We start from the raw sequence: 17777 nt of genomic DNA, 5'->3' as shown, positions 1-17777 counted from the left end.
GAATTAGGCCTCAAAAGAAAAATGGTTTTGGCTATGGTTTTTGAACAGGGTATAAATCCCAGAGAGCCTGGAAGTCCCATAGTCATACCCACATATGTCTCCTTAAGAATCTCAAACCCAATCACCTTTAAACTGAAATCAAAATTCAAGAAAATAACCTGAAAATCAGCTGCATCAGATGGGGATGTCTTAGGGTTGCTGCTTCTTTACCAGGGAAATATTTCAGGAGATGATGCTCAGCTGAAACGACTGATGTGACAACAAAGGTTTGACTCTGCTGCATCAAGGGGTGCTGAGAGCCAGCTCGTCCCGCTCCTCTCACCCAAGACTGGATTTCTGCCACGTTGCAGAAGACACAAGAGACAAAGGCAGGAGTCCAGACCCGCCATACCCCGATCAGCACACGTCTCCCTGTCTGTGCCGAGGACCCAGAGCCCCAACTCCCGCGCAGAGCATCCGTACAGCAGCAGCACAGACCTCTGCCAGGCCGAGGAGCCCCGCAGGGCCAAACCCCGCCGCTGCTACTGAAACATTTCACACATTTCTGGTTTGTCTCTTTATCAAAGGAAATTTTGTTCCTACAGTTATTTTTATGAAGTCCTTTTTAAGTAAACGCCACGGAAAAGCTTGCTAAATGCAATTAACTCCATCCCCACCAAGCACTTGCACACCTCTAAAGCCCACCCGCAGCACAAGACTTGCCAAGCCCTGGGATGGGGTGAGCTGCTGCTGCTACACTCTCCCCCAATTCCTCCTCCGAGAGACGAACCAATTTTGATTTCTGAAGACACGTGAGCTGTGCACGTGTGCTGGGGCGGCCCGTGAGCAGAGGCAGCAGGGACTTCGGTGTCTGCCTTGACTCCCAACAACAGCCAGAGCTGCTCCCTGCAATCCTGTCGCTGCCGGGGGGAGCCGGGAAACTTCTGTACACTACAAAGTGGCCTCTGCTATATAAAACATCACAACGCTCAGAGGTGCTCCAGAGCTCAGCAATAATTAATTTGATTCCAATGCATCCTTTTTCTGAAAAGCTTATTAGGATTCCCCCCTTGGTGCCTTTGGCTTCTTCCTACGTGTTTTACAGCAAGAAGCTGCTGGGAGAAGGGAGTTTCTCCGGGCCCTGTTCAGGCACGTGCTGTCCGTGAAGCCGGCGATGCTCCGAGTATGGTCAGACGAGGCCACCGAGCTCCCCGCCAACCCCATCACCCAGAGCAGCATCGTCCAGAGCCGCGCAAGGGGCAAGCGCTGTCACTTACTGTACACTTTAAGTTGCCCCAGCCCTGCAAAGCAAACACCTCCCTGAGCACCGTGAGGTGTTTCAGGGCCTTTCCTTCAGCCAGGGCCAAGAGAAGGCACATTTCTGCAAGGAGCAGCAAGCCCCGCTCTTCAGAAACTGCGCCGAGGAAGAGCTGAGGGCTGACGACTGCTGTCGGTGCACATCTGACTCTGCCCGAGATGGTGTGTGAGTACACAGCACCTTCCTCCTCCTCTGACCTACTCTTTATAACCACTGGTCCTTCTTTTGGGCTCTGCTGCCATCTGAAACACTCTCCTAACGACGTCTGACACATCAGGCAAAACCTCCTGCTGGGGTAAGACACAGTTGAGAGCCTTTGGAGTCTCAAAGCCTTTGCTTCAGGGCTGGTAATTTCCATGCTGTTTAATTTAACCAATAGCCGATAACTCACCTAACCATGCAGAGAGAGACAGAAAAAAACAACCTAGACCTGAATCCCACCCCTGCCACCTCCCAGGTCCTCAGCGGTCAAATGGGCATGAGACAAAACTCGGTTTCTTTTCCAAGTGTTAGCACTTAAAATAAACACTTTTTGGCCTACTGAAACTGCCAAAGAGCAGCCAGGGCCCCATCTCATTCTGGATGCAGTTTTAATTCACTTGGAGAAACAATAAAATTCTAAAAGCAAATATTCTGCTCAACTTCTAAGAGGAGGAGGAGTGTACAGCAGAGTACCACTGAGGAGCCCCCTCCTGCACCACTCCTCAATGAACATAGATGGGCCATCAGGAAGGAGGAGAAAGAAAGAAAAAAGCATCTAAAATTTCATTTACACTTTAAAAACTTGCTGGAAATTAAAGCTAAATGAGGCCTGAAGTCTGTGATTTTGGAAAGCCAGGGAAGCTGCTCTTCCTGGGGACAACAAAACCAGAGCTACATAAACCAGACCGAAGCGGGAGTCTCAGAAGGAGTCCCTGCAATTAAGTTAATTCCAAACCACTTGTACATTTTGATAAAATCAGTTGTGACTACTTCCTGCCTCCTTATTCCTATGGCTTTCTTAAAAAAAAAAACGTTCTAGTGGGTGAAAGGTATCAGGATTAAGAGCTGACGAGTTTCAAGGTGACCCTCTGCGAAGCCCAGCGCTCCCAGCTGCCACACACCTCCCCTCCACGGGTCTGAGCTGCACCGCTCCCGACGGTTGAACACCAGCCCCTTGGCTTCAAAGTCAAGCAGATGCTTTGTAATTGAACCCATGATGGGAGCTCGCTCTCTGGCTCTGTCTCCAAAATGGAGAGAACAGTTCCTCTCTCCTTCCCTTCTACTGACGCTGCAGGGTTTGCGCATCGTGCTCTGTATATCCGCGCGCTTACGCCTTCCTCTGCAGCGGCCCTCACCTCCTGCTGAGCCAACCGAGACCCTCGGTGCTCATCTAGCTGCTAATCTGGAGACCAATTAGCATTGAAATCCCCGGGCAGGTGAGTGCCGGTGACCCGTGAAGCCCCATCAAGCTTGATTTTGCTCAATTTTGGTGGCTGAAAGCAGCGAACAAATGGCTGAGTCAGAAAGCGAATGCGCCGCGGAGGTGCCGAGCGGCTCCGGTGCCGCGCTGGAGCTTTTCCACATCAGAGACTCCTGTTCCTTCCAAGCACCTGCCGGGGCACTCAGCCCCCATCTTCAGCTGCCCTGAATTCAACCCCCAAATTAAGCTCTCCTCTCCCTCTCCTATAAATACCTGTTCCAGAAAGTTGAATACAACACTCAGAGAGCAGTCAGAACACCTTGCAGCGCTTGCAGCTCGCTGTGAATACAAATGACAGAGACACAGCACACTGCTCATCACAGCAAATTACTTTCCTATATTGGCCAGTCAGCACTTAACATTAAATGACATTATAGGCATAATGTTGTTATTATTCATAAAATATGAAAAAAAAATCTGCCAGGGATCTGTATATTTTGGTGCCTCTGGAACCTGATGGGTTATTTATCCTGAGATTAATGAACAGAGCCTTTCCACCGAAAGAAAAAATCAGAATGAAAAAAACCCGAGACCTGAGTGTATTAATAACATGATTCAGTGTCTTTTCAATCAAGAGCTCCATCAATTTGGAATAAATTTCCAATTCATTTACAAACTCTCTCCAAGCTTTTGGCTTTCAAAACAGCTGGAGAGAAGCACTTGCCCAGGTCTCCTTGCATTTGGTATCCTGCCTTGTTTTGGCTTTTGTTCTTTCCCCAATTGATTTTTAAACACTTTCATAAAACAGTGGCAGTGAGCAGCAGCACAGCTCAGAGAATCCGGCTGGGGGTTTATTAGATTGGATTATAGGGTCTTACTTGATTCCTTCAAATGGAAAAATAAGGGGTTTGGGGTTTTCAAATACAAAAATATGCTTACTGGATTATAATTTGCATTTTGCATTTCTGCTTAATGTAAATGACTCCTGCATGTGCCAGTTCCAGCTTTGACGGTTTGAAGCTGGTGACATTTCTCATTCTGCTTCATTTCCTCAACAAAGCCAACAATGAATTAGTCAGTGGTAGCCACAGATCTTACGCCAAAAGATGCATTTCTGATCGTCCAGCTGGATACACGATGCACATCAAGAGACATTCACCTCAGTGATTCTTGCAGCGAGCCTGCGAGTGACAGTCTTGGGGGATGACGGGAGGCGAGGACCAGATCCCCAAGGCTCTTCCTCCTCTACACCTCAGCCCAGACGTTGGCTGAATGACCCGAAACCCTCTGTACCACCCTGGTGCACCCTGCGTGGCAGAGCAGAGCTGGGCACGCAAAAAGGTGACACTTGTCCTGAAAAACCCTCCTGTGAGACGTGACCTGCAGATGTTTGGGAAGGGGAGCACTGAGGCTCCGTGACATACACGCGGTATTTGGAGGAAATGATGAACAAGAGTATTATTTCTTGCAGTGCCAGGCTGTCCCTGACAACTAAAGCAGAGGGCCCGGGCTGGCTGGGCAGCCGTCCCCGCTGCGGTAATTCTGGGGACCCGCAGCAGGCTTGGCGTGGTACGGGAGGGGATGTGGTGTTGGAGAAGTACCTTCGCATTCCGGCTGTGTGCCGCTCCAGGAGCCGTTGGCGTGGCAGGTCCTCTCGGACGAACCCCGGAGCACGTACCCGGGCTCGCAGCTGAACCGGACCACGCTGCCTACGTCGAAGTCATCTCCCAGCCCGATGCCATGAGAGGGGATCCCCGGGTCACCACACATGCCCTGGCTGCCTCCTGTTAAGAAGAGAGCACAGTGTCAGCACAGTCAGCACGTCACGGGGTTTGGTCCTTCCTCCCTCTCAACTGCACGTGTTCACAGGGCCAGCACACAGATTTGGATCCCCTGACCGACTCGATTTAACGCTGGCTCTCAGCAGAGTGGGGAAATTCCAGATGAAACATCCCCTGACTCCAGGAGCCCACTGGTTTTAAGCTGGTTGCAAAGTATGGCCATAACTCCTGGATCTCAAGATGGAGCCCTCACCAGCTGCAGCTGCTTTCTGTGGCAGCTGCTCCAGCAGACAGCAGTCGGTTGCCAACATCAGTCATGTGGATGGTTTCCCTCCAAGCAGAAATTACAACATGCTCCAAGCCACCTCAGCACGCCCTATTGTATTTGCAGAACAAGAAGCTGTTGGGTTTGGAGCGCGGAGGCAGTAGGGATCCAGCCGAGAAACATCCGCTTGTACAAGTTGTGAACACTTCGAGCTGCCAGCAGTAAGTTAGGGGGGACAGGAGGAAGGGAGCAGCTGTAGCAGATGCCTCACACGGGTTATCCGGAGCAGGCTGGAGAAATGCCCACCTCCTCACTGCCTGACACAGGCTCACACCGTGTGTGCCTCTTCTTGGCTTTCTCTGCTAATGATCTGCATAAACACATCCACCCCCAAGCCAGGACAGACCATTTCACTCCTGCAGCTAGCGATGAAGTGCCTGGTTCCGAGGCCTTCTGTGCAGTGTTACATGTAATGCAAAACAGGAGCGTATTCGCCATCTGGGGAATGTACTTGCTTGTAAAGAGAAGGAGGAGAATGCTCCATGTTCAGCATTGTCTTTCACTTATATCAAAGTCTTTTGTTTCATCTTGCAAAAACTGCTGTCAGACCGTAGGGGTCTTCCACACACCATGGAGAACCTTTGGCAGGAGATGAGCTGAGCTGTGTTCTGCCTCTTCGCAGCTTTTGTAACTGTTTGGTGTAAAAGGAGCCTTTCCCCAAGGCCTTGGGTGGAGATCATGGTTCTGAGGTACTGGGCATTCACCCGGCCCCCAGGCAGAGAGGGCCTGTCTGATGCCATCAGCCATGGTCTAAAGGCCTCCACAAAGTCATTCGGGAAGATCACATGCAACACATGTCAGGAGGAACTAGTCAGAGCAATGCTGAATGTTTCAAAAAATCCACCCACAAGATGACAGGGGAGACAGTGAAAACCACACGGGGGAAAAGGCACGAATTAGAGCAGAAAACCCTTCCGAGCAGCTACAGATCAAGAACTCTGCAGATACGGCTTCTGAAGATGAAGATGACCCCACTAGATTTCTTTTTTCCCTTCCAAAGCAGAGGTTAAGCTTGGTCAAGTGGAGCTGCTAAATCTAAGTGGCATAATTAAAAATTGACACTTGTCCCAAATGCTTTGCTCCAGCTAAGTTCTTATTTTGTCTGCCTCTGTGCTCTCCAAGGAACAAGTGGTGGGATGGCGTGGGGAGGGCTTTGCACAGCATCCTGCCAGCCTTTCAGCACCCTTCCTTCTGCTGGAGGCCATCGGCTGAGATCCCAGCACCCTGATTTCAGGAAGGCTTGGCAAACACATCTCACTGCATCCCCCACGACTTTGACCCATGTCCATCTCATCAGCGATGTTTTTGCTTATCCAGAGGTTTTCAGTGCAAGACCTTCCTCACTCTGGCACGGGAGTGGGGATGAACTTCTGTTGCCAAACTGCTCTTGGTGGAGATGCTGATGATGTGGGAACTCATTGTACCAGCTTCCACTTGCCTTGTGTGGACGTGGGGCTGCTGTGGTGTGTAACAGCAGATGTCAGGCCCTGGAAAGGGGCCACCTGGGCTTCTTTCATTGGAATGCACAAGAAAGAGGGTCAGATACCACAGAGAGGATGCAACGACCTGATTTTGCATAAGACACGTTCATCCTGTACAGATGCTTCATGGAGAAAACTGTAAAGCAGCAGGCTGCAGTACACCTCCTACCACAAACATTTGCTGCAGTGATTTATTTCTCATCTTGCAAGCCGAGTGGTTTACTCTCTGCCAGTGCTTATCATCCAAGTTGCAGGAGACTGGATAAGCTGAGACACAGTGATTTTCAGTCTTCCACAACCTCCCTCTATAGAAAGTGGGGAAACCCAGCACAAAGCCCATCAGGTCGCCCCCTCGCAGGATGAAAAGGGGCAGTGGAGGGCGGGAGTGGCCCGTCCCCTCCCTCCCGGAGCCCTCCTCACCTGAGCAGTGCGGCAGGGAGCCGCTCCAGCGCCCGTCCAGCTGGCACATGCGAGTGGAGTTGCCGATCAGAGTCCGCTTCCCCAGGCAGCTGTACCGGACCACGGAGCCGACCGTGTATTTGTCACCCACGATCTGAGCGTGGGGCGGGGAGCCAGGGTGGCCACACGAGACCACTGCAAGAGACAGATGCAACAGTTTCACCCACAGGGAACCGCCTGGGATACTCGTTTGAGGGCAGATGCAGCAGGTTCACAGGGCCGTACTGCATGTTTGAGGTTGCTGCAGGGGACCGTGGCAGCTTAAACCCACTCGTCCACCCCAGAGCCCACCGAACGCCCGTTGGCTCATGCCACGGGGCAGGTGTGGCTTAACAGACCATGCATCGGTCTCCTTCTGGGGGACATGAGCTCATCTGGTTAGAACTGCCAAGGGTTTGCACATAAATGCCTAGTCTGGACACTGACAGGCATTTTGCAGGTTCCTTGGAGAACTCACCCCTTTTTAAACATGAATATTGCCACGCACACCCTCACCCACCCCTGGCAGCACCAGGTCCTGTGACACAGAGCTGCAATCGATGCCATGTCACACCTGAGCAAATTATCCTGGCAGATTCCAAGCACTGCTCACTCAACCATTACTAGTAAAAAACCACCACTAACAATAATTAATAGGTTTACTTTAGCTTAGCAATCAGAGCGGAGACTGTTGACAAATACACTGACAGATCTAGGGGCTATTAGACAGGTTTGGCTGAGGATGCTCAGCGTAAAGACCACGCACCACTCGCTTTCTGAAGGAAAGTGTCTGTAACGGATATCTTATCTCCCTCTGCTAGAGTCTAAAAATACCAGTACTGGCATTAGGTAGAAAACATGATGTATGCTTCAATAAAAAGGAGAGCATGCATATGTTTGGGCACGTGGGCGTTGAAATATACTGGTGCAGAGCTGTGACTAAAACCAAGGACGCTTTGCAAGGAAATGGGTTTGATAGCTAATACTTAAACTCACACTGTAACTAACAATTTAATAACAGATACTCCAGCAGAATCAGCTAAGCTTAAAACCTGTGGCAGTATTGAGGTTTTTAAAGGATTTATGTACACAGTGTGAAGACTGTTTCTTCTGATGCATTAGGCTCTGCTCCCGTGTATTGTGCTTACTGGACTCGTTTTCCCACCCCCCAAAAGGGGATCAACTCTGGTTTACTCCCTCCTCAGAAACAGGCATGAAACAACATTTGCAACCCAAGCTTGTCTGGCATCAACCTTCTTAATTTATGTTTTAGAAAGTGCCTAGTGATTTTAGGTACCCAGCTATAAACACTTTAAAGGGGTATGGGTTTCAGCACTGAGCACATTTTAAGTTACACACACAGAAAACAAAGACATGAAAAATGGTACTTTTTTTCCTTTAAACTAAGCCCACGAATCCAGATAATCAGTTGTAAAACTGACCTGAGATTTCAAAGTTTTGGGAATGCCCACAAATCCTCCAAGTCAATGGATGCTCAACATTTTAAGGAAGGAGATGCCTTTTACTTAGCTGGAAAGCTGTGGACTGAGGGAGCCTGAGATATTCAGCTCCCAGGTTTTAAAAGGGAACTACCCTCTCGGAGCCCCTGCGGCTGCGGTAACACGCAGTTATCACTTGTCAATTCCCCACGGCCTGTACAGGTGCTGCAAATGCGAGAAGGTGGCATGCTGCTAACAAAAGGAAGGGAAAATGTGCCAAAACCTACTTTGTATGACTAGGTGTGGAAGGATAACACAAGAAATAAAGAAACAATCATGGCTTTGGAACAGCTAAGCTGACTCGAACTTAAGAGCTCCATTTCTGACTGCTTTAGCGATTCGTTACACCAGGTAATGAGGTCGCAGCTGCTTTAGTCCCCAAAAGGACGTACTAGTTGTGCTGGGGGTAGGTCTGCAAGGGATCTGCTCCTGCCTCTGCCACCAGCTCACCGGGCAGCCCTACGTCAACTCCAAATGCACGTCGGACCTCGGTTCCCCCAGTGTCAGATCGGGACGGCACCACTGACACCTTTCACACAATTTCACACAGATCTCCTGGCCGAGCTATTACTGCTACAGCACGAGACCGCTGCGAGTATTTGGTGTCATTCTGTGCTCCTGGAACTACCCCTCAAGCCAAACCATCACCCAGAACCTCCCAAGTCTCCCTGCAAACCACAACAGTGCAAAGGGTCGGCACACTGTAAGGGGGAAAAACATAGAACAAGGGTCAGGAAGCAAATTCTTTTTAGCACCTGAGTCACAGCACAACAAAGGCTGCATTTATTTCACCGTCGCACTCTTATTTCCCTCGCCGAAAGCCGCGGGGATGAGTGGGTGTAAGGAAACAGCCATGCCTGAGCGGTGCTAAACATGCTCTGCCCTCGGCCAGGCTAATTGCGCACTGCTTCCTCTGAAGACCTGGTGCTGCAGAAGCTCTGCTGCCCTTCTCCACCTGCAAGACTTTTGCTGGAGCTGCAAGGGACCAGTAAAACTCAGTGGGAGCTGCCTTCCCCTGCAGAGGGAAACCATCCCTGTCTAACAGGATTTTCTCTCCTCAGACCACATATTTTCCTTCTGTGGGCAGGATCCAGAAGCCTGCAAAACTGATGGAACAATCCCCATGGATTACAAAGGGCTTTGGATCCAGACTTTTTACACAACCATTCAGCTAAGCAACAGAGAACTACATGGGATGAAAGCCTGTGGTGGATGGGTATTATTCTGAAGAACTTACAAAGACACTGTGGGAGGGCACGGTCCCAAGTGCCATCCCCCTGACAGGTAAGGACATGTGTACCCAATAAGTAATATCCATGGCTGCACTGATATGAGACAGTTGTTCCAAAGCTGAATCTGTGAGGACCACTCGGCTGCACTTGACGGATGCTGTTTTCCAGGTGCCCGGGGTCAGTACAGTTTACAACTGCAAACAAACAACAACAAAAAAAAACAAAAACAAAAACAAAGGGTGTAACAAAGAACAAAGGATTCTCCAAAAATGAGCAGGGAAAGGGGAAAAAATGGCAAGTCACATATTCCACAATTTAAGGGGTTGGTTTTTTTTTTTAAAGATTCTTTAGGGCAGAAATAGAAAAAAAATCCTTATTAAAAGGAAAAAAGAGAGAGCAGAGGCAATCCTGCAGGCTCTCGCCCTGCCACGCGAGGCTCAGCAGCAGAGCCTTGCTCTCTGGCCCCAAACAGGACTTACATTAGTCAGTTGAGAATAACCAATTTCTTGACCAACACAGCAACAGTATCGACAGAGATACTGGATTAAGGGAGGACAGAGGGAGGGAGTGCACGAGGGGAGGGAACTTGATAAGTGAACTTGAGTGCTAATACCAATGGAAGTAGGGCAGCCCAGAAGGAGAAAGGGCTCTGCACAAAGACCATTGCATTTGCTTTGAGTAAACTAGTCTAAGGTTACCAGGATGACCTCTGCTAAGGGTCTGGTCTGGTATTTCCTTGTGTCCTCCCCACTTACAACACACACTTCAATGTCTTGGAGAATGCAGGGCTGGGCAGGGTCCGTTAACAGCTCTGAGTGAAGGCCAAGGTTTGTTGCATGAGATTTACACAGCCCTCGGAGCTCAAGCATCACTTGCACGTTTCCCGAGGAACCGCAAGATTTGGTTTACGTGACTTTATGACAGCATCAAGCAGGGTTTTAGGAACCCAAGGAGGAAGGCGCAGACGAGTCCGATTTGGCCGGAGCAGGGTGGAGGCAGACGACTCACCGCGGCAGGCGGGCAGGGTGCTGCTCCACTGGCCGTTGGCCAGGCACTGGGACTGCGAAGCTCCTTCCAGGCGGTACCCGGTGTTGCACACGAACTTGGCCACATCGTTCAGGTTGAACTGACTCCCTTGGGTCAAGCCGTTGGCGGGGTTGCCAGGGTGGCCACAAGTGATAGCTACAATTAGAAGTTGGAGATGTTACTTTTTTGCCTGGAAGAAAGTGGATTATCCACTGGAAAAAGTTCCCAAGGAAGGAGATGATAAAAACCCCCCACATCAACCCTGAAACCCACACTGACTTCAAAGATTTGGGGCCAGCTCTGTTGAAATACTGAATCAAGTTGAGAGCATGGTACTTTTGTTCATTTTACTGGCATAAGAAATTCTCTGAACCGCTCTAAGCAGCTGAGTGCCAGCATCCTACTGACTTACACCGTAAATCCCTAGAGCTCCTCTTCAAAAATCCCAGCTACTGCTATTAATCTATTGCCTTACATTACCCTGGGCATCACACACACAGTCGTGAAACCTGATGTTTTCCTCTCTCTCCCTGGTGTAAGTCAGATGTATGCTCACTGCAGTATAAAGTTACACCTGGAGGGATAGTTAAAAGAGAGGAAAAAAATATGAGAAAAATCAGGTTTCTAGCATATAGCCTAGAAAGCTTAAAACTTCCTGCTTTAAGTTTGGAAACCTCTGGGGAAAAACCTTTATTTCTCAATCCCTGAAATGGGGATTTTTGTGTAGTTCTTGTTCCTGTGGCTGATGTTAACTTGGGCCAGCACTGAAGTAAAGGGCTGAAGGGTCTCAGCTGCTCCAACAACGCCCAGGGAAGGTGCAGAGGCAAAGGTTGGAGCAGCACTAAGCACACACAACACCGAAATTCAAAGTTCTTTTGCCTGGGCCACTCTGCTGGCACCTCGGCAGAGGGGGGTGACACAGGGAGGACACAGCCCCTGCCCTGAACAAAGCCTGGAGACCTTTGCTTCGAGCACAGCAGTGAGTTCTGCTGCGCAAAAGAAATGTCAGGATACACCACACCGAGATTTTTGGCTGCTTAAGGAATGCGACATCTTCTGACAGCTGAGGACAAAGCCATATTGATTACTGTCACACCGAAACAGGGTAATGGTCCATCAGTAAAAGTCCAGCAGTTTAGCAGTACAGCTGCCAGAGCCAGAAGCTAGAGGGGAAGATGAAATTCCCACAAAAGATCCATAACACATTTGACTGCCAGGGCTGGACTATACCACAGGGATGGGAATTTATTCCTTATGCAAGCTGGTGACAGGCACAGGTCTAAAAAATATGAGGCAAGATAGCCTTTCAGTGCTGGAGGGAGCAGATGTCAGATTCTCTGAGGTACTTCTGAATATGATTATACATGTTTTGAAACAGGTGATGGATTCTGTCCTGGAAAAAAAAAAAAGGCTCCCCACAGTTGGCATGGATCAAAAAGACCCATTCACACAGAGGAAGCAACTGAGCAGGTTTAAAGAGAAAATATCAAGACAATAGGAAATTATAATGTGCTAACACACACAGTGCCCTAAGCTTCTTCAGAAGCAATAAAGCCTCAAGGCATCTAATTTCAGAGTCCAACAGTGCTTTGCTTTAACGACGTTCAATTTATGTTATCCATAAGGCCTAACGGTGTAATAACTTCAAGGCCAACTTCTGCACCAGACACCTTTACAGATCTCTGCACAAAACCGTGGTGGGCTTTCAGGCACTAGAGTCAGAAGCTGGCACAAAGCAGAGCCAAATAAAGGTGCTGCACAGGACCCAGCCCTGTACTGGTTCAGTAGTCAGAAGGCAGATACAGACAAGCAATGTTTGTCTGCTTTGTTCTAATGGGTTTGGTCCCTCCCAAAAGAAACAAGATGAGCCATGAAAATGGATGTTTAGAAAATCCTGCATTTCCATAAATCTGCCTGACAGCAGGAGGACCTCTATCAACATGATTTCCTGATCCAAGGTTAGTATGTATACACTTGGCAGGTAAAAGTGAATTAAAACTTTTTCAACAGAGCACCCTCAGACACGAGGGTAATTCAAACCTACCTACAGACCCAGAGGCAGCCTTTCCAGTAATTCTTTTCCTAAAAAGCTCATGCAGAATCACAGACATCCTCCCAGTTTTGAAGTCACTGCTAACCTTGACAACTTAAGTCTGTTTCTTGTTTTTGGGCTGGAATCTGCATATTGTTTTACAGGTCATTCCTTACTTCATATCTTGTTGTTATTATTGTGCCTTAGCACATAAAGCTCTAAACCAGACAGGAGAGATTGGAAGCAAACAACTGGAGAATCATGATATGAAATACACGGATTGCACTGTCCGCTGATAAGAAGATGCTTAAACTTATTAACACCTTAGAGCTCTAGAGACTTACTTAATTAGCTGACTTAATGGAAAGATAAATGAGCAGGTTGTACAAGGTGACTTGTGAACGTGGATCAGAGGAGGAGAGAGACTGACTTTCCTCTGGCACAGAGCACGGGTCTCAAAGACTGTGGTGTCCTTGGCGGGGCAGTGTCTGCCTCCCACCTCCCTGCACCCTGACAGAGGCTGCTCTGCTCACAAACTGCATCTTCTGCTGGGCTCATCCATTAGAAAGTCAGCGTATGAAAACCACCACCGACTGACAGAATTCGCAAAGCAGAGGGAAGAAGCAAAGCAGCCAAAACTGCAGCGCTGTCACTCCTCAGCTGTCTCCTGCGTGAACCCCGGGGACGCCCGTGCAGCACGCTCACCGCGCGCGTGCAGAGCACCCGGGTGCGTGAACTCTGAACACGGGTCTGTACGTGTGCTCTCGTCCTCTGACCGTCACCGGGGCTAAAGAAATCTGACAACATACTTACGCACACAGACAGGCGTCTTCCCGGACCAGCGGTGGTCCTGCTGGCAGATCCGCACCGACATCCCGATGAGGCGGAAGCCGGGGTTGCACTGATAAACCACGCTCCCGCGGTAGTTGTAGTTCTCCCCGTTGATCTGCCCGTTGACGATGGGACTGGGAACACCGCAGTGCCCCGCTGCAGGAGGGGGACAGGGAGAATCACCGAGAGCTCCCGACGGCACCGCATGCCGCCCTGCCTCTCTGGGTGGGTCTGCACTCGAGACCCCGCAGTCATAAATAAAACCAGAGCGGCAGGAAAAACAACATATCGCTGTCAAAGCTCTCCAGTCTCAAAACACCTCACACTTACTGAGCAGTACGGAATCGAAGCTGCTTCCTTTTTATAGCTACTTAAAACCCGAGCGCCGAGTCCTCGCTTGGGTTCTTTCTTGAATCAGTATCTCAAATTCCTACTCCCTCCTGAAAGGCAAGGAGGACTCCTTCCCAACAACCATCACGCGTTCCCAGCTCCACACTTACCCAGACACCTCACTTCTGCTCCACTCCAGAGCCCATTGGCCATGCACTCCCGCACACGGGACCCCACCAGGGTGTAGCCAGTGTTGCAGGAGAAGATGGCTGTGGCCCCGTAGCTGGTCAGCGTGCCGATCTTGTTCCCGTTTGGCGGAGTCGGCAGGTCCCCGCAGGAGATAACTAGAAGAGATCCCAAAGTACAGTAAGCGAGAACAGGCAGGGAGCTCTGTTTTTTAAAGAAATGCACTCAGTGACGCTCACCACCACAAGTTATGATCAAAGTCAGGAATGAGGAGGAAAGATTATTAAATAGTTACATGGATAATAACAACAATTCAGAGTTGTGTTACACAAGGTGACAAATACAAGTGCTATTAATACTTATGCTTCAGGACGCGAGGGAAGTACTAAAGATAAGACTGGCTAGGAAGAAACTATGGAAGTTTTTCACACAAGAAGTTTTTAACACAGGAATATTTCTATTATTAACCCATTTCTAGTTACGGCTGGGAAGCCTGACTTCCAGAAAAGCCACCAAATGGCACAAGATTTCCAATCAGAAAGTGACAACCAGCTCTTTCTCACACTGTGACTCTCAGGACAGAGCTGATGTCTAAAGGTCAGAGCCCTGGAAGATCCCCAGCTGCAGGCCTGGTTTGCAGGGAGCCGCTGGAGCCTGGGCAGGAGCCCACGCAAACACAGCTCCCAGCCACAAACTTCAGCTCTTTATTTTATCTTCCTTAAAGATCTGCAAACCCTCTGGAGTTTTCACACTCAGCGAGAAATCAGGAGACTCACGCTGGGTGCTTCTGACCTTAGTGCATTGCCAAGATCCTATCATTTGAATTTAGGTGTCAATAACGCTGAAGAAATAAAACGAGGCCTGGCTCGTGCTCCCGGATCTGGCTGAAGAGTACATCTGTCACCCAAGTCGGCAGTTGCATCTCTAGAAACAAAGGGAGGCAGGAGGAAAGGGAAAGCTGCCATTCTGAAGGAGTTTTTCTGTCTGTACTTAGGAAAAAACCCCAATAAAGGAAAGATCCAAAGCACAGAAGTCATGTCAGAACAACAGAGCGAGCTGCTTATTTACCAAGAGTGTTTTTGATTTACAGGTGACACTGTTACCCTTGTAAACTTGGCATTTGCATAAAATTGGAAGAGGTTAGGTTGTAAATCAGTTTTTTATTTTCTTTCTTAAAAGCAAACTTCAGAGCATCTGGCACCAGCGACAGCTAAGCCACTGGGACCCGACAGCAGCAGATGAGCTAATGTGCTTGAGTTCTCGCAGAACTGTTTAGATTAAACCGAGAATCAGATCAACAGATGACCTCTCCCTGCATCCAAGCTCTTGTCTACCAGAGCAGCTCTGCAGCCACACTCTCTGATGCTGCCAAGAGCAGCCAGGGCCGTGGTGTGTTTGCATGCCAACAGCAGAGCTTGCACACCCAGCGAAGGGAAAACAGGAACCCCGTCCCCTGCGAGACAGGCTGTGAAGCTGGCCTGTCCCGGCGCGGCTCCTGAGCTTCACTGCTCTTACTTTTACAGGTCGGCATGGGTTCACCGATGCTCCACTTCCCGTTGGCTTGGCACTTGATGACCCGCTGGCCTGTGTAGTAGTACCCAGGGTCACAGATGAGCATTAGCTGCGCATTGTAGTGGTACTGGATCTCGTAGGTCAGCCGCCACCGACCGTGCTCAACGGCAATGCTGTTGATATCGGGGCAGCTGACAGCTGAAAACCAGATGTGGCATGTCAGGGAAAAGAAATGAGAGAAAAAGACGTTAATAGGTGCCCAACTCCAGGACACTTCAGCAAGCGTGTTGGCTTTTTAACAAGGGGGCCTGTATTAACAGCTCTGTTTTACAGGTGGGAAACCAAGACACCGTGAGAGGGGACATCAGACCCAAGTTATGCAGGATCAGAACCCCTGTGTCCTAAAGGCTGCAGCTGGGAGGCAAAGCTGCCCGTGCTCGAGCTGGGAGACATCGCTGAAAGGGCTCCCACGACTCCCGGTGGGACCACGCACTCACCCACGCACTGCGGCGGCTGGTTGCCGTTACTCCACTGCCCTGCCTGCAGGCACTCGGCGCTGGGCTCCTCCCTGGGCTGCAGCTGGAAGCCCTGGTTGCAATGGTACACGGCTTTCGTACCCACTGTGTACTCCTTGCCAAAGACAACACCGTTCTCTGGGGCTCTGGGAACTCCACAGGAGAGAGCTGGGAACGAGGAGAGGAAAAAACACAGCCGAGAAATCAGTCAGCTTCCAATTTTATCATGGATTTGTGGTGAGCTGCAAGCCCAGATCCAAAGCTCTCCTATTTACGAATGCTCCAGCCCCTTGTTGAACCCCAGAAGCTGCAATGAATGCCCACTTTCACTGAGGATCAGATTTTCAACTCCTGTCTATCAGTGTGGTTAACAGCAAAGCCAATGCTGAATACCAATTTCTACTGGAAAAGGCTCTGGCTCATACTTTCTATAGTCAAAATACATCAACACAGTATTCAAAAGTTTTCACAGAGAGATAAAGGATCAGACAGCAATAACGTTTTGTATTTACATCTCACAGCAGCCACAACCTGAAACCCCCTTCCAACAGCACTTCTGGATTACATAAGGCAGCAAATTGTATAATTATGTTGTGGCAGAAGGAAGGCTAAATTTAGCATTATGGCTGGGAAGGTAAGGGGGGAAATTCAGGGAAAAAACTGATAAACAGGCTCAATGCCAAACGGCTGCTCAAGATGGCAGCATTTCGGAGATGATGCTCTGCACCACTCCTGCTGAGATCCTCAGTTCTGAGGCCAGGAGAGCAGCCAAACAGGGCAGAAAGGGGACAGGCAGGTCACAGAAAGATGAGCAACAGTCAAATACAGACAGACCAGAATCACGCTCATTTATGCTGCAAGAGTTTTGCAAGAGATGACAAGCCCTCTTCCCCTCTTCCCCACCGCTGGGAAAACCAGCACTGGGAGTCTGTCACTCAAATCTTTTTTTTTTCCTCTATCAGAATTCAGAAGAGCTGGGAAACCAAACCCAGAGCTGCCTCCAAAACCACCACGCGAGTTCCCACCCCTCTCTGAGTCTCGGCTCTGGGGGAAGCCCACCTCTCTCGGGCTGGAGATGCACAGCCCACCCGTCTGGGCAGGCACGGGGTGCCCAAGGGCACTCGTAAAGGTGTTGCTGCCAGCCAGGGGGGCTGCCAACAGCCTCTGCGGGGCACCGGGCTGAGCACAGCCTGCAAGAAGAACTCATCTGGAGGCCAGCACCTAACCCAAACAATTGTCTGCGTTTTTAAAATGCTCTAAAGGAAATCCATTCCATCCTGGAGTAGCCTGAGCTGCCCCCACTCAGCTAACGCACGAACGGGAGGCTGACCCTCCGTCTCCTGAGCACACGCTGATACTTCACCACACATTCACCTTCCTGTTATTCCCTTTGCACACAAACAAGAGCTAGAAAATCAGCAACCTTAGAAAAGTCACCTTCTGGTGACATGGACCCCACTGAGCACTGAATAGGAGAGACCAAGCTTACTGTGTACAGCATCAGCACAACCACTGGAACTTTCTACCACTCCAGGTCCAAGATGTTTTTATCCCACAACTGCTACATGAGTCGGCCAGAACCCCAGCCTGGAGCAGAATTACACAGCACCTTGCAGATGCTGGTGTTGCTAATAGGTGTGAGTAATTCAGCAGGCTCGTATTAGCACGATCAGGCATATCCCTGGTTGAAATGATAATCACATGTATGTCACTTCATCGAGCTAAGGAGCTTGGCGAATCTCTCTACAAGGCTGGGTGTCTAGACAAGCAGCCACGCTGAATACCAATTTCACTCCGAGGCAAAGAAGAGGGGACCTGGAAAGTCCTACCCTTTCACTTCCACCCGGCAGTTTTATTATTACTTTCTGATATTGCATCCAACCAAACAGG

General features: G+C 49.6%; 1 protein-coding gene across 1 annotated transcript in view; it reads right to left on the bottom strand.

Moving 5' to 3' along the window:
• Positions 1-17777, bottom strand: part of CSMD2 (CUB and Sushi multiple domains 2) — a 305966-nt gene that overhangs the window by 20866 nt on the left and 267323 nt on the right. Inside the window, 8 exon segments of the mRNA XM_074850802.1 lie at positions 4301-4483; positions 6707-6880; positions 9461-9649; positions 10464-10637; positions 13327-13500; positions 13845-14018; positions 15376-15570; positions 15870-16055. Coding sequence (XP_074706903.1) covers positions 4301-4483; positions 6707-6880; positions 9461-9649; positions 10464-10637; positions 13327-13500; positions 13845-14018; positions 15376-15570; positions 15870-16055 — 1449 coding nt within the window.

Source organism: Strix aluco, chromosome 26, assembly GCF_031877795.1.
Source record: "Strix aluco isolate bStrAlu1 chromosome 26, bStrAlu1.hap1, whole genome shotgun sequence".
Taxonomy (NCBI): domain Eukaryota; kingdom Metazoa; phylum Chordata; class Aves; order Strigiformes; family Strigidae; genus Strix; species Strix aluco.
The sequence above is the reverse complement of the archived record's forward strand: the minus strand, read 5'-3'. Positions and strand labels throughout refer to the sequence as shown.